Consider the following 16,391-nt stretch of genomic DNA (forward strand, 5'->3'; position numbering starts at 1 on the left):
GAGGAAGAAATATTTGAATATATAAACTGATTTATTGGATTTTTATTCTTGTAAAGAAGAAAGCTGTGTATGCAAATTATTCATAGCATCTTTGTACATGTTTGAGTTGAATCTGCATAGTGGTAGACCTGCAAGGTGGGGTAATCTAATCAAAAGTTGTGAGGTATTTTCTTAACATTTAAAAATTTTTGATGTTTATTGACTTTTATTTTGTATTTATAACTCTTTTGAAAAGTATTTAATTTGATTTTAAATCAAAGAGCTCTACCAGAAATGAAATAAACTATATTTGGCTTGACTGAATTTAAGTGCTTCATACCTGGAGTATTACCAGTGTTTATTTCATATAGACACAGTCAAATTTTGTTTGTTACTCATTTCACATTAGGCAGTGAGATGCATTTATTGCCAGAGTTTCATTGCTGTCCTGTTTCACTGATAAAGTTCTTTGTTGAGAGGAAAAACATAGCAGGAGGAGCCCACCTGCTGTGTAGTCATGTCTCAGCTAGGTTGTAAACCATCTCTTGGCAAGAAAGCTTGCATCAAAGAAAACAAATGAGCATGTCAGGGAAAGACTTGGCTTTAGAAATACAGCTAAGTAAGTGTTGTGCTGGCTGTTTTGCTAAAGATTCCTTGAAAAATTAGTATCTTGGTTCTCAGTTAAAGAAAAGGTGTGAATCTTTTTGCTATAAACTGAGATTGTATGCCAGGGCTTTGTGATAGGAGCTCTTACAAAAGCAAACAAATCTCAGAGTTCCAAACATCCCTGTACTTGTACTGTGCAGTTGTCCATGTTTCAGTTTCTTTTCACATCTTGATTTTTATAAATGTGTAATTATCATCAGACAGTTCAAACAAATATACATCTATTGTATGTAAAACCATGGTTACATGCAGCTCAGTGACCTAAGGCCACTTTAGTTTTTAATATATGCTTCTTAACTAGTTTAAAAATAACACAATCACTAATGCTGCTTTATATAGTACATTTTAATTAATATCTTAAATATGGTACTTTGGAATTATAGTGAGAGCCCAGTAGTGGGAGGAATTGCTAACCAGCTTCCAACAGGTGTCGTTTCTAGTTAGTAATTAAAGACAATAAATTTCATTTGAAGTAGCTTCATTTTAAAGAAAGGAAGGAACTATTTTTTCAAGCTAAATACAGTTGAAGATGAGTGTCTTTTATTAGTATCACAAATGTTGCTTTTGAGGTATATCACCAAATAATATTTTTTGATGAAAATACAATGTTGGGATTACAACAATATGCAGGGCATCTTTGTTCTAGCATTTCAAGCATCAGTAGAACAATAGCACACATTTTAAGCTCGTATGAATGTTGTAAGTTCTGAATGGTTTTGTATCTACTGAACATATTTGTGAAAAATTAAACCCTAAGAATCCAAATAAGCAAAGCTGAACTCCAGTCTGGAAGCTATTCTGACAGGGGATGACTCAAAATTATCGACCTGTCAAGACAATTATATTGCCTTGTATGCTTTTTTTGGGAAAAATTCTTGTTATTAAAGTATGTCATAGCAATAAGACACATTGCTCTCTCTACTGTCATTTAGTCCTTGTTGAGATTATAAACATAAATGTTCCATCAGAATATGGCAAGGATGGGTTAATACAGGTTTGACATCCTATGCATGTAACACTGTAGGTCATCCTGCAGCTGGTTGAGGAAACACAGTACTGTAGGGTCCTTAAGTCTGCTTCCCAGTACACCTCCTGAAAATGGATCATGTCGAGCTGTATTTTAAATTGAATATGAGTTTTTGGTCTGAGTAATTTTTTCTTTTTAAAACTGATCACAGACCCACATCTGCAATGGTAATAAATTTTACTGAAGTTCTGATTTTGCTGGTGGACATCCATCCTAATATTGTCCTTTAGCTGCAGTGATCCTTTGAGGTCCGAGGTCTTACCTGACTGGTCTAGAGTATTTAGAGAGCAATTGCTCCTCTTTTGGTTTCCTTTTTGCAAGACTAACCAAGCAAATTTTTGCTAGTCTCCTCAATGATACATGGTTCCTACTGCATCAAGTAGCCTTATAGTGTTTCTCTTTTCTTCATGCCGTTTAGGTTATTGAAAATGGGAGAAGAGGATTGTGTGTAAAATTTCAGAGTAGCATCTTGACTGTAAGGTATTCCTGGAGGAATGAAGAAGTTGAAGCCATCTAATGCATTCCAGGGCTGTGGGAATGGGTCTGAGAGAGAGGGAAAAGCTGAGACAGTCATGAAATTTAAACTAACCCACATTCACTGGGGAACCAGAAAGAGATTCAGCACTGATGGGGAAAATATTATTTGGAAATACTGAAGGATTGCTTATGAGAATGCTTTAGAATAAGCAAGTGTACTGCAGAGGAGAAGAATATGCTGTGAAATCGCTGGTTATGATTAGGAAAATTTGTCAGCGGTTTTTTGTTCACTGTACAAACCTGCTGTTGACTCAAGCTATTGCTGTTTTGTTACATATATTACAGTGTATTTACATGCCTTGCAATAGTTGGGGTGAATGTTTCAATGGAAAGCTGCTCTTTTTGATGTGAAATACTTGAATCCATTTTCATTTTGCAAATGCTTAGGAAATTGTATGGCTTCTGTCAGCTCATCCTTACTTATGCAGCAATGACCAGCCTTCTTAATGAAGGTTATGCAAACTAAGAGCCCTCAGTACCCCCTAGCAGAAACTCAGAAGGGGGCCAAATAATGATGTTTGAAACCTCATCACACTGTTATAAGCAGTAGGCAAACAAGTTAAAGAAAGCTAGAAAGTAGGACTAAGCCAGTCAGCCACACTTCAATCCCACAAAGGGGGGGGATATCCTTGGTGATATTGAACAGCCACCTCAGCACAGTCCTGGGCCACCTGTTCTCTCTGATCCTGGTTTTGAGCAATGGGCTTGGGCCAGAGCTGCCTTTCAACCTCAGTAATTCTATGCAAATAAGGATTTTAGTGAAGAGTTTCCAGTCAAAAGAACTTTTTAGATTTGAGCTTTCTGGCTCAAGGCAACAATCAGTAATAATTTCATTGTAGATAAATACATTTGTGCAGTGGGCAAAAATTAAACCACAGAAAATACAATCCAAACAGAGGAGCACACATCCTATATATTCTTCATGGTCGCTCAGAAAGTTGTGAATTATATCTTCCTTAACATCTGCCACAATAAATGGAAAATATGACTAACTTGTTCTTTCTCTGATTGAGGTGGTATATGCAAAAATATAATGGATGATACATCAGGTTAATGGTATGCCTATTATCATTCAAGAGCTCTCAGGCAGTTCAAAATGACTAATTGACTAATAAATCTAGAAGTAATTAAGTCTCATAAAAGTGACTTGTTTATTATATCTTAATGAGAGTGAGAGCTGAAATTTTATTTGCAAGTAGACAGAAAATTATTTGTAAAAAAAGTAATTTAACCTTGAGTTTTCTTTGTAAGCATATCCTAAAGGCATGTTTACATGGATTTGTATGGATGTGTAAATTATTTTATTAATTTAGCTGTAAATGAGAATGTCTTTCCTCTTTTTTCCTTTTTCTGTTATCTTGTAATAAGTTTAATTTTGGGATTTACCACTTGTGTTATTCCTTTGTCATAGTTAAAGCGTGAAATAATTCCAAGGCAAAGTGCAAGAAAACCAAGTGAGAACATACGAGATGAATGCCAAGAGAGACACAGTCAACACTTAAATGTTGTGCTGCATTCATGCTCTAAAATTTAATTGTCCATATATTGTGTAGCAAATACAATTCATTCCTTTCAGCAGATGGAAAAACTGACACAAAGAGATGAAATAATTTGTTTCAATTAATCAGGCAAGAGCTAGTAATGGGAGCGGAAATAAAATTCAAATCTGCTGGTTTCTGCTTGTGTGTTTAGGTTTAGTGTAGCATGATGATGAGGACTTGGCCAGTCTGTGAGAGATGTTGAGGATGCCCCATCAGTATCAGTGTCAGTGCTGTTTAAGCAGGAGGCACCTGTCAGCTGGGGGTTTACATGTGTGTGCCCTGGTAGGATGATCTGACTGCTTCATTTTCCAAAGAAGGTTGATGTGATGTTCCTGGCAACTTCCAAGTGTACTTAGCTGGGGTGGAATGGCTTTGGCAGGTCAGAAATGTATCATAGTATGAGTGTAGACTGGGAAGAGCTTCACCACAGAAGGTTGTTGGTGAACATAAAGGAGCTTTTCTGGCTGGCAGAATGCACAGTCACCATTGTGTCCATGTCTGTGATATCAGGAACTTTGTATACATCAAAATAATTTGAAATCTACAAAGCAACAATTCCACTTTTAACATGCAGGTGGTCAGCATTATTCTTAATATCTTTCTGGGTGGCTTTAGTTCAAGTTATTATCGATTGCTGCTGTCCACCAACTTAAAAAGCAATAATTGTTAAGATGGAAATGAGGTGCAGAACTTCAAAAGTTTGCCAGTATGTCTCAGAATTCATTGTAGAGATCAGAAAATCTGTACTGTTGTGATGGCTCTAGAAGTGTAATATTGTAAATAGGGATCTGTGTATAATATTTTCATAATCATATTGGGAGTTTATTATTTTAGTTGATATGAATGGGCAATGGATACTTAGAACAATGATGGGTTTATGAACTTAAATTTCTCACCTGTTTAGGAATCAGTTTTGAGGAAATATAGGATGAACATTATATTTGAGACAGCAGAGGCTGAGCTATAGCGAAGTGATTGAAATAAAAATTATACACTATGTTAATTCAGGGAAAATATTTGCCATTTATTTTTCTTGTCGCAAAATTTAAAATAGTGAGAAAAGGTAGAAAGAACAATTTTGCCTTTCAAATGAATCTATGAATACTTTTTAAAATATGTGTGTGTATGTGGGAGTAAGGTAAGGGAGTGTACAATGGAAACATTCAGTCATCTCTCTTTCTTTTAATGAGACATGAGTGTAGGATAAAGAAATTATGAAGAAGAGGTAATGTCCTTAAAAGTCAGTCTTCTCTCAGATTGACAGGCAACCCAAGTTCATGTGCTTATTCATGGTAATAAATATATGTGAATTTTGAGGTACACACACTCTCTGGGCAAATAGAAGATCGCAACCAACATAGTTAAAAGTGTAATTTGTGCTTTAACTATTACGTTCATAGGTGTATGTCACAACCACTTGCCAACTTTTGACCTCAAAATACTCTGCATGTTATTAGATGGAGATCCTGAGAGCACAACTGAGCTATGGCCTTCATAGGAGAGTAGCTGTAATCCATGTTAGTGGCTCTGTGTAGCCATGGAAGGACATTTGACTTCTCCTGTGTGAATATATATATATATATGTAAAATAACATTTTTATTTATTTTATTTTTATATGGCTTGTAACAGCAGCATGGAAAGCAAATTATGTTTCTGCTGTCTGTGCAGTGTTAAAACAACTTTGTTTGGTCCGCTCAGTGCTTAGATCAAGCTAATCTAAATTTTACCAAAAAATTTTTGATTTGGAGTTTGTCAGATACAGGTTTTGTGGACACAGTAGTTTACATGGTGTGGTAAAATGTCCTTGGCATTCCTTGGCAAGTTCACTTGGCATTCCTCTTTCACAGTTACTCCTTTATGCTCAGGGATAAGGTTAAGGGTTTATTTTCTGAGCAGACTTCACCATATAAGCTGTAAGGTGGACAACTGTGATGTAAATGCATAAAAGAGCAAGCCACAAAATAAATTTATTGGGCTAGAGCAGTTAATGAAATTACTATTTCCATCCTATAGCAACTACAAATAGGTTGTTACATGTGGTGCTACACATTCAGTTGTGCTTAGAGATCATATTTCTATGGGAAATAGTTGCTGGGCTCCATCTTTGTATAGCAATGACCTAACAGGTGCTCCCAGGGATTTTGACTTAGAGAGATTTGTATATATTGTAATGTTGTATAACATTGCATCTTACTACATCAGATTGATTTGTGCTTGAAGAATGAAATTTCTGAAGCTTTTTCACTGTCTTTTTGCCTTATTAGTTTCAAGCTGCTATCTCTATGATCACAAAAATGCACTAAAAAGATACTATATTTGTCCCTCTTTTATTCTCTACAGCAATGGAGTTTCATGAAAACCTGCACAATATAGGAGCAAGAGAAGGCCTAAAAGAAAGAAAACTGCAAAAATCAGTAGAAAGTTTTACGTGGAACATTACAATTTTAAAGGTAATGTGTCTTCCTTTGGTTAGTTACTGTATTTTTTTGTTCAAAGCTGTCATTCTGATATTGTTACTGGTCATTACTCTGTGTCACAGTTCAACTGGCTTTATTCACTTCTATAATCATAGTCAGTTTGGTTTATATAACCTGAAACACAGAGAGTCTCAATGTGACTTTTTATTCTCATGTAGTGTTATGGAAGCTTATTTCATTTAGTCTGACATTTTCTTCTTGCAATCTTTTAACACTGGCTGGATCCTTTAATACCTGGCTGAAACAATGACTCTTGGCTTCTGCAAAGTGGCTCAGGCTGGAAGGCAGCTATGCCATTGTTTAAAACCTGTTTTGTGATTTGAAGGGGAATAAGTGTTCAGGTTAATGCAGTTACTGAAAAACAAAAGGGAAGCTGTTACTGCTGCAGTTGGTGATGAATGGTGATTAATGGTAGAAGCAAATTGTGTTCGTAATCCAGGCTGGGATAAATTGAGTGTATGAGCTGGAGACTCTCTTTACATTTTGTCGAGCACATTTGCTTACATTTTGACAAAAGACTAAATGGTGAAGTATAAGAAAAGCTTTCAGCCAGAGACCCTCAGGAAACTAGAATGTGGAACAGTTCATGTTTCCTATCGGTGATCTTTGATCTCAGCAGAGTATATCAAAATTTGTAGAGATAGCAAAACTGCCTCCATTAATTTATTCCCTTGACTCTAGCTCAAATTATTCAAGTTTGGTGTTTACATCCACTAATGAATTCTTCTCTCCCACTCAATCAAATACTTCTTCACTACATTAAACTATAAAGTCTGTTTTAATTATAAAGAAAATTATTTTCTCCCACCTAGTTTTTATTTTTAGTTCTTCTTGAAAATACAGTTTCATACCGCCTCTTCTTACAGTGAACTATGACAGAAAAGCAGTAATGCATATGTATTTCTCCAGCTTTCCATGCTGGTTTGAACTGTTAAGCTTTTCATGAGGTCGCTGGGTGCTCCAGTCCCTCTTGTGTTGTACTGCACAAATCCAATGTGGAGGAGAATCAAAAAGTGGTGAAAATTGCTGCAGCATGTACAGTTAATGCATTCTAAAAATATGCATGCTTATAGGTAAAGGACCAGAATATCACATTTCCTGTATCAGAACAGAGTTTCCTGAAGACAGTGTATGGGATGTGTAATGTATCAGTCCTGTGCTTCCGAGAGGATAGAGAAGAGTTAGTTCAGTGGCTTTGGGTGAATGTCAAAGAAATAAATTCCTATCCCTTTTTTTCTGTCAAAGGTGTCAGATACCAGCTTGGATAGGCAAATCTATTTTTATGCTTCCTGAAACTGCAGTACCTTTGCTTCATCTCTGCTTTACATTCTGAACATAAGGGTTGGTGGGGGGGAGGTTTGCAGTTGGTGAGTGACTGAAATGTGAAGTCGTGATTTCTGCGTTCGCCAGGAATTGGAGGAGCCACATGGTAGGTCTGGCTCCGAGGAGCACTGAAGGGCTTGTGTACATGTCCTTAGGATTATAACATAGTTGTGAAGTTAAAATTCCTTCCTTTTTGAAGAGATTATTGAGAAAATCGCTTCGACATTGATTGGGTGGTATTTTTCTAGTCAGAGATTAAGATCCTTTCTTTTGGAAGGTACAATTTGTCCCATAATTAATACTTTAATTAGAAAAAAATGGTGAGATTTTAATCAGCCTGTTGTTGAAACTTTAACAGGAGGCATTGCAGCACATCTTTAAAGTTATTTACAGGTACTGCAGTTCAGACAGACATCTGCTAAGTGCTGTTGCTCACATTTAGATGTACAGAAAGTTAAAGGTTGAGATTTGTTTGAAGTGACACCCTGAGGTTTTCCACTCCAAACTCTTTTAACTGTGGGCTATAACCATACTTTCATATCATATCATTAAACAGAAGTTAAACAGTTTCTAAGACACTACCTTTCCTGTCTGGAGAAAAAGAATTTATTTTATATGTTCAATTCCCTGCATTCTTCAAATTAACTTCCTTCTCAAATAGTACAAAAATGAACATGGAAATACACAATAAATATGTGGACTCTTAGCTATGATATAGGAATTATTGTGGGGCTCTGAACAGCCTTACTAAATAATGCTACATGAGTGCCATCCTCAGCTCCTGCACAGAGGACTCATGGCATGCTCACATGGTGTGGCTAATGTATTTTCCAAACTGATCAAGCTGCATTTTACCCTCAAGATACATATTGATTGTTCTCTTTCAGTTGGGACATTTTGACTGCAGCTGATGCAATGGAAAGTTTGATAAAATAGCTAAATTGACAGCTTAATTCTAGGGAAACTTTGTTTAGAACATCTGATGCAGTTATTAAGTATATCTATGTGTTTTGCATGCACATGCATTACAGTTTCTGGTTTAAAGGATTTAATTTTTCTTAATTTGAAGCCATGTGGCCAAATTTATTAGTTGTATAGTATGTTTGAATTCAGCTGAAATTCCAACTAATTTGTGTATGTGTATATGCACACATGCCCATTCTTATTCACCCCGTATATGTACACAGGGATTTAACTTCACCACATCACTTGGAGTAAATTTGGTCTGTTGCCTGATTCAGAGATTGTAAACTGCTAGAATATTCATCTCTTTCAAATAGACAGTTATTTGCTAGTAATTTATTTATTGTTACTACTCAGGCCGATAGAATTCATATTTTCTAAACAAAGATAATGACATTTTCTGCCAAAAGTACACTGTTGAAGAAGGAAAAACACTCTTAAGTGCTGTTGCAGCAGAATCCTACAATCTATTGTAAAAATTTGTGGACTTGTCTGGCATAGAAAAACTTTGAGATAAACCCTCTATAAGGCTCAGAATTTGAGATGCCCACAGGAAGAACATAAAAGCAACTGTAAATTAGTCTTGGCAATTTACAGTTCTAAAGAAGATCTGTTCTAAAGACAAAGGGAGAGGTCAATGGAAATATTTGGAATGAAGGTGGGACTCCTAAGTCTTCAGCATTTGTCAGATGTTTCTTGTTGGCTATGAGCTTTTAGGCATGTCACATTATCTGATATTAATTACTTTCTCTTGCAAGGCATGCAGTCCATGGCATCTGTTATCTCTGTAATAGCATTAGTCCTGCACCTACAGTATTTTTAAAAAATGTATTTATAAATGGAACATTCAAGGCACTTACAGGACTGCATCTTCTTACTTCTTTTTAAATAATCTGAACTTTTTCAACCAAATCTCCAAGTGAATTCCAGCAGCCTCAGAGCATTCATAAAGCCTCTGATAGTTGCTGCCTGGTCCTAAAGGTCCTCAGAAGACATTCCAGTTCAATTTAAATATCTGAAGCTACTAGTCTCTTGATGTTGCTGGACTGATGGGATTTTGTCTCCTAATTAACCCCTTATTTAGAAGTTAGGAAGTTCAGGCCTTTTGTCCTGATTCCAAAACTTCACTCAGAGCATGTCAGCTGGGCATGGAACATTGTAATGTGTCACAGAATAATAGAATGGCTGGGGTTGGAAAGAACCTTAAAGATCACCAGTTTCAACCCCGCTGCCATTGGCAGGGACACCTCCCTCTCCAGCAGGGTGCTCAAAGCAATGTTCTGTTGTACCCTGAGGAGCTCTTTGAGAAAGGGATCGTGGCTTCTTGCATTGCCTGATAGGAGCTTCGGGTTCCAGATCCTGAGCTAAGGACCAGTCATTAATGATAGAGTTTCTTGGGATTTTTTGGGGAAAGGGTGCTCATGCAGTTAAGGGTTAAATGCAGTTATTTTAAATGTCATCTGTACAATTTTACTTTCAGGTTCAAGAACCAGTTAATCAAATATCATGAGTGAATACATAAGAGCTTATGAAGGTAGCTGTGCTGAGACATTCTAGTTGATTCTAAATCTGACTGACTCTGAAATGATATCTCATTTTGGATGTACAAGAACTGATAGGAAGCATTTTGGGTTTGTTTTCTGTTACTGTTATGGAGCTATGATATAAAAACACTGCCTATTAGCCAAAAGTTTCAAAACAAACAGAATGTTTTTAACATTGATTTAAGAAAAAACAAATCAGACTAGATGACATGGACATATTGGGCCAGAGAGGTTTAATGGGCTCTGAATTGGGCTTCCAAATTAATCCATATTCTTTATTGCTACTGTTTACTAAAAGCTTTTGAATGAATATCAGTTTTGTTCTTTAGCTTCTTTAAGGTCTTTTTTCATGTCTGCCTAGAAAACAACTTTTTCTGAAGCCTGTAAACATGAACTATTCAAGTTACACAGTTCTGTAAGTGAATTTTAACCATGGTGAAGGAAAGGGAGCAATGGCTGCCATGTGCTGCTGTGAAGAGAGTGCTCTCCCAGTGCTCTGCAAGGCCTAGATCCATCCTGCTCCCAGTTGGGAATTACCACAAGCTGCCTGTTAACCACAGTGCTGGAAGTCAGTTAAAGTTTTTTGGTGTGCTTGCCAGACAACACTAAGGAGTAAATTCATTTACATTTTGGCTTAATCTGAGATGAAAGCCTGGTGAAGACAGCCCTTCCACACATCAAGAAACACACTGGTTTGCTTCTATAACTGCTTCAGATCCTAGCATTGAGTTCTCTGCGCAAACCATCTTATTTCTTGGAATGTGGGTTTTTTGGGACTCAGGATAAATCTGCTTGCCTAAACTTTGAGCCATTTGTAGGTCTCTTGTATTGACTTTATAATATGCATTTTTATCAGAGCAAGTTGCTACAGTCATTTGGATCTGCTAAGGAGGTGAAAGACCCCTGAGTAGTCCACAGATCTGAGAGATTCCCATGTTCCAGCTTGCAGTCAACTGACTTTGCTATTAAGTCAACAGCACCTACTGTGAAAATCAGGATGCATAAAATAAAAAGAATTGAAACTGAACCTTGAGAGCCCTTGGAGAAGAGACATTTGATACCTAACTAGAAAGAAAGTCTTTGCGATTGTTTAATTGAGAGTGTGATGGTGGTTTTTTTCCAGATCTGGATGAATTTTTAAATTTTCTGCTTTTCTGATGCGTTGTATTACTTTTCAGTGGTGTTCACTGTGTCTACAGCTTGAATCTTTGAGGTGCATGCTCTTTCATTTCCCCAGCATACATCTTCATGATGGAATATCAACAGAAATAGGCACTTCACACAAATTGTGCAGAGCTCTCTCACTTGAGCTCATGGCATTTTTGGTAGTCGTGGTTGGCTCTTGTTTTATCTTGAGATCAAGACATACCAGCAGATAATGGCAACACAGATGGTTTCACAAACATTTTTCTGAGTTCAATGGCATTCAGAAATAAATTCTGAGCACTGGAGAAGAGTTAATGAGCACTGATGCATTTTTCTATTTCACCCTGGTCTGAACATGGTACCATTTGGTCAAATGTCTTTAGTCTGAACACAGTGTTGGCAATAATCCAGGCTTTATCCTAGATCCTCTTTTGTCATCATAGTTCATCTTCCCTTATTGGAATTGTCCAGACACTCACAGTTCTCTGCTGAAAACCAGCCATTCTGCTAACCCCTGATTTCTTCTTCCTTGCTTTCCTACATCCACTATTCTGTTCCCACTTAGTGCCTAATATTTTCTTCTTCCTCCTTGCCACCTCTAGAGATCCTTCCCAAAGAGTGTTAATTTTCATTTTCTCATCACCTTACCCAATTTATTGCATTCAGCAGCCTTCTCCCTGCTCAGTGTTTTTGTTTTTCTTTCTCACCAGCTTTTATTCTCATTACCAATCTCTCACTCTTTTTGAGTTGTTAGTTCTACTTGTATATAATTTTCAGGCTACTTTCAATGTGGTGAATTTTGTGGATCTGTTTTCTTTCTGTATTCCACTCCCAAATGTTGACTCAATCTTTCCCTTTCTCTGCTCACCTGTCAGATCCAAAGTTATTGCTGTTGCACTGTGTTTGTGTTTCACCATCTCCTCTTGCAGTAAGGTCTAGCATCCGCCGTGTATAATGCACTCCAGCTGCCCTTTCAGCAGCCCTAGGCTTCTTGCCAGGTCAGTCCCAGAGATTGCTCTTGCACCCTCCTTTTCCCCATCTACCTCTTCTCCAGAGTCTGTCTCAGGCTTTCCCTTCCTCCCCTCTAGTCTGGCTTTTGGCCTGCTTGCCTTGGCAACCCAATGTTGGTGGCTTGGAGAAGCCATCCAGGAAAAAACCCAACTTTTTTCCTATTGCACATTCATTATTCTGTGGGAATGGAATACACATTCTCTTACCACATTGCTGGAGCTGTCAAGAGATGAAGGACGATCAAGAGTGGAATCCTCAGTGATTGTACTAACCACATTCAAAATCTGATTTTTGTTTATTAAAAGCTCATGACTTGGATCTACTGCCCTGTAGTCATTCCAATTACCAGTCCCTACCCTAAGTGAGAGTAGGGAAGGAAGTAGAGAAGATTGTTAACAAACTTCTGATGGCCTTTCCCCATCTTTATTCTCAGAACTGAATGAACCGTACGGATGAGGTTAAAGAGTAATATTAAGCAGAAATAATAATAATAAAATCTGCCAATGGCAAAAATCCTGCAAGGAAAGTATCAGCTTAAGTAGTTAAAGTTTGGCAAGCATATAAGTAACTGAAAGCAGGGGTGTTTTTTTAACTGAGAAGTTTTGAGCAACCTTATTAATAGACTGCTTGCTAGCAGCTCTGCCTATAATAAACAACTTGATTAAAATTCCAGAACTATATTCTACTTATCCATGTAAAACAGAACTTGGGCTAGAAACAGATGCACTCCAGATATGACTCATTTAGTGTGCTGGAGTGTTTTAAATTAGCTTTTAGTTGTTTGTTAGTTTGGAAAAAAGTATGTGATTTTTATAAAAAGTAGCCCTTAAGAAGAAAATATTACTGAAGCTTGTGCTGTGATTGATGACATTCTAGATTTTTTCCTTTCTGGTGATCAGAAAAAAGACTTTAACTATTATCATCTTGCCTGTGGGGGGGGAAATTATTTCTTTGAAGAAAGTAAAATTTGTTTTCAATTTGTGGGTCTCAAAGACATAAGTCTGCTCACTTCATTGGATAGTATTTTTTTGTTCTGAGTTGCTAAAGAAGCATCAGAAGTATCACACCATGAGTGCACACATTTTTGTCTGGCTGCTATTCTATCTACTCCTGCATTTTTAAAATCAAGAGGTAAAGATGCATTTCAACCTTATTTGGCAGAGGAGAGGCAATGTACTATCTTTGGAGAGATACTAGTATGTCTTCAGGAGAAAGGTCTGTCAGGAGACAGAATTTACCCAGGATGGACAGACATGGCAGGAGAAGGTGCAGTCAGTCTTCATACCTCATTGGACACTGGTACTGGCAGTCTCAAGGAACTACAGTGCCTGGATTTTTTGTGTGTGTCTGTGTGTGTGTGTGTCTGTGTGCATTTCCCCCCTCCAGGTATGAATTTGTCTCCTTCAGGTATTTTCCTGTGAGCTGTGGAGCAGTTCTACCTCAGGAACGCAAGCACAGCACAATCCCTTTGGTCCTTGCAGACTTGCTGCTCTTGTTTTTGAACTTCTCTGTGCCCACCAGTAAGACAGACCTGCTCTCCATGTGCTACAGCCTTGCTCATTTGCTGCAAGTGGGCAGGGTAGGCAGATACCAGGCTGCAGGGAAGGCTGTCCACAGTCTTCCAGCGAGAGCTGTTGCTTTTGGAGGGCTTTAATCAATACAGAGAGATGGAGGACTGTAGAACAAGAGCCAAATGATCTAAGCCTGGGACAATTTCTCTTCCAGCTTTGCTTATAACTTAATTGCTATGAAGAGGAAGATTGATGTAGCTTTTAAGGAAGTGGTTTAGTGGTGGACTTGGCAGTGTTAGGTTAATGGTTGGACCTGATGGTCTTAAAAGGTTTTTTCAACCTAAAAAATTCTGTAATTCTGAGGAGGGATCGTGATGGTGCTGAACTGCAGACAGCCCTGTGAAGTCTTTGTCATCACTGTCCTTTTTGTGTGTTGCTCATCAGTCTGTGTTTTCGTATTTCATGCATTGACGAGCTTTGGTCCTTTATACCATCCTGCTATTGAGTGAATCACATTGCTAAGGAAAAACATCCCGAGGAACCAAAAAACCAGGAAAGTTTTAAACGGCTCCCTGAGGTATTAAAATCAATCCTCACAGTTTTTATTATGCAGAAACATTTATAGTCCCCATGGATTAAAAATACAGCACAGATTACTTGCTTGAAAACTGTTAGGCAGAAATTACTCCTACCCCGTTGCTGATGCCACTGGTTGGCTTAAGAGAAAGCAAAGAGCTTGATTCTTTCTAACACTAAATAATCTGTATTTGAGTTTTGTTTTGGTTTTTGAGGAGTTTTTTGTTTGCTTCACTGGTTGGTTTGGTTTTTAATCTTTCTTTTGGTTATTTTGGATTTTGTTTTTAGCAGGATAACTATACTTTTAATCCAAAACAAGCAGAGGGGTAAAAGAGAAGAGAATGCTGTTATCAAATGTGTATTCTAATTGCACTTTTTTCCTTACAGGGACAAGCTGATCTTCTCAAATATGCTAAAAATGAAGCACTGGAGAATCTGAAGCAAATCCATTATGCCACTCTTTCATGTGGACTTAATAAGCCAGGCACTGAAAATGCAGAAATCTCAAAGCCTCGTCGAAGTCTGGAGGTCATACCTGAAAAAGCAGGTGATGAAAACGGAGAATGAGAGAAGGCTCTTCTCGTAATTTTGGAGTTTATAACTCTGTGACCAATTGTAGCTGCATAGGACATTTGCTTTGCACTTACTGTTGGAAAATATTCGGAATTTTTAAAGCACAACTGGAGAAGCTAATTACAATCTATTGAAACTGTGAATGTATGTAGCAACTCTGCTTGTGAAGGCAATGATTTTGTGCAACATGGAAATTACATTATTGGCCTAAATATAGCATATGTATGTAAAAGATACTGTAATTCAGTAATCGCGTGCTGAAAAGTTCATTGTAGTGCCATCGGGAAATGAACACTTTTTAAATGAGATGTAACTAGCAGGAAATCAGTTGACAGAATTTGGAAAGCTGCCTTGATTTTCAAACCAATTTTATGCAAAGGTTGTTTCTTTCTTTGCACAGTTTGTTGATTGTGCTGGTGAGATATATCATTCTTTTGAAAATCAGGTCTAAAAAAGTGGAATCCACATGTTTCACACTATATGTAGTTCAGCCGCTTGGATATTTGGGTTTGAAGTGGTATTGATTTTATTGTTGAGCCATAAATTAAAATGAGAATGTAATTAGACAGTGATCACTGACTTCAGTGCACTATAGGAGAGCCATTATGTAAAAGGAAAATGTGCAATCAATCTGATAGCCTATGTCAGAAGAAGATACATACCTATTTTGCCTAAGATCTTCTGCAAATGTGTGTAGATAATGTGACCAAACCGCAAGCAAAACGGTGTAAATAGTTTTTCATTTTGTGAAGTGAAGTGCTCATATTAAAAAGAGTTTTATGAGATTGCTCCCAAACAAGTAAAGCTTTTAACTAAATTTTAACTTTTTTATTTTTTGAGTATTTTCTTCCTTACAGAATAGGTGATATCTCAATAAGCAGGTTTGTCAAGAAAATAAATCAATTGCTGTTCTGATCTTTTTTGGTTTTCTGACAACATTAGGTAAAGATATTGTAGCTGATATGCTCATTGTAAAATGACTATACCAACCTAGAGTGTTCTCTTACTGTTTCTGATTTAACAATAAAATGGACTATATAATTACAGAAGCTAATAAATTTGAAGTAAAACAAGCGAAATCCTCCGGAGATCAAAATGTGCTTTTTGTTCAGCTGCGGGGAAAAAGAGATGGTTGTTGAAAAGCATTGTTTTAAGTAGAAGTCTTCAAGACATGCATTCTACATGGATTTTTGTTTTAACCAGTTCAAGATGCTCTTTCTGCACTGAAGACAATGAAATCTATGTACGTATAACATCCTGTAAAAGTCAATAGAGCTCTGAACAAGAACGCCATTACACTTGCACTTCATTGAATTATTAGGGACTTAATTTATTTTCTAGGCACTATAAAATCAAAGTGGGGATGAGGCAGGATAAAAACAGTTTGCATAGTAAATGTCACATCTTGAGCTTGCACTTTAAAATGTCAAACTGCCTGGGTTAGGAGCAGTTTTAGAAGGTGCTAAGCTCTTTCAGTGTCTAGTTACGGACAGCGTGCCCTAATGTTAGGATCTTG

At 37.2% G+C, this 16,391-nt stretch overlaps 1 protein-coding gene across 1 annotated transcript in view; it reads left to right on the top strand.

Moving 5' to 3' along the window:
- PLCL2 (phospholipase C like 2) overlaps window positions 1-15,954 on the top strand; it is a 99,769-nt gene extending 83,815 nt beyond the window's left edge. Inside the window, exons 6-7 of the mRNA XM_059845974.1 lie at window positions 6,092-6,201; window positions 14,690-15,954. Coding sequence (XP_059701957.1) covers window positions 6,092-6,201; window positions 14,690-14,869 — 290 coding nt within the window. The 3' untranslated portion in view covers window positions 14,870-15,954. The remainder of the gene's footprint in view (window positions 1-6,091; window positions 6,202-14,689) is intronic.
- The last annotated feature ends 437 nt before the right edge of the window (window positions 15,955-16,391 follow it).

This window comes from Haemorhous mexicanus, chromosome 1, assembly GCF_027477595.1.
Source record: "Haemorhous mexicanus isolate bHaeMex1 chromosome 1, bHaeMex1.pri, whole genome shotgun sequence".
Taxonomy (NCBI): Eukaryota; Metazoa; Chordata; class Aves; order Passeriformes; family Fringillidae; genus Haemorhous; species Haemorhous mexicanus.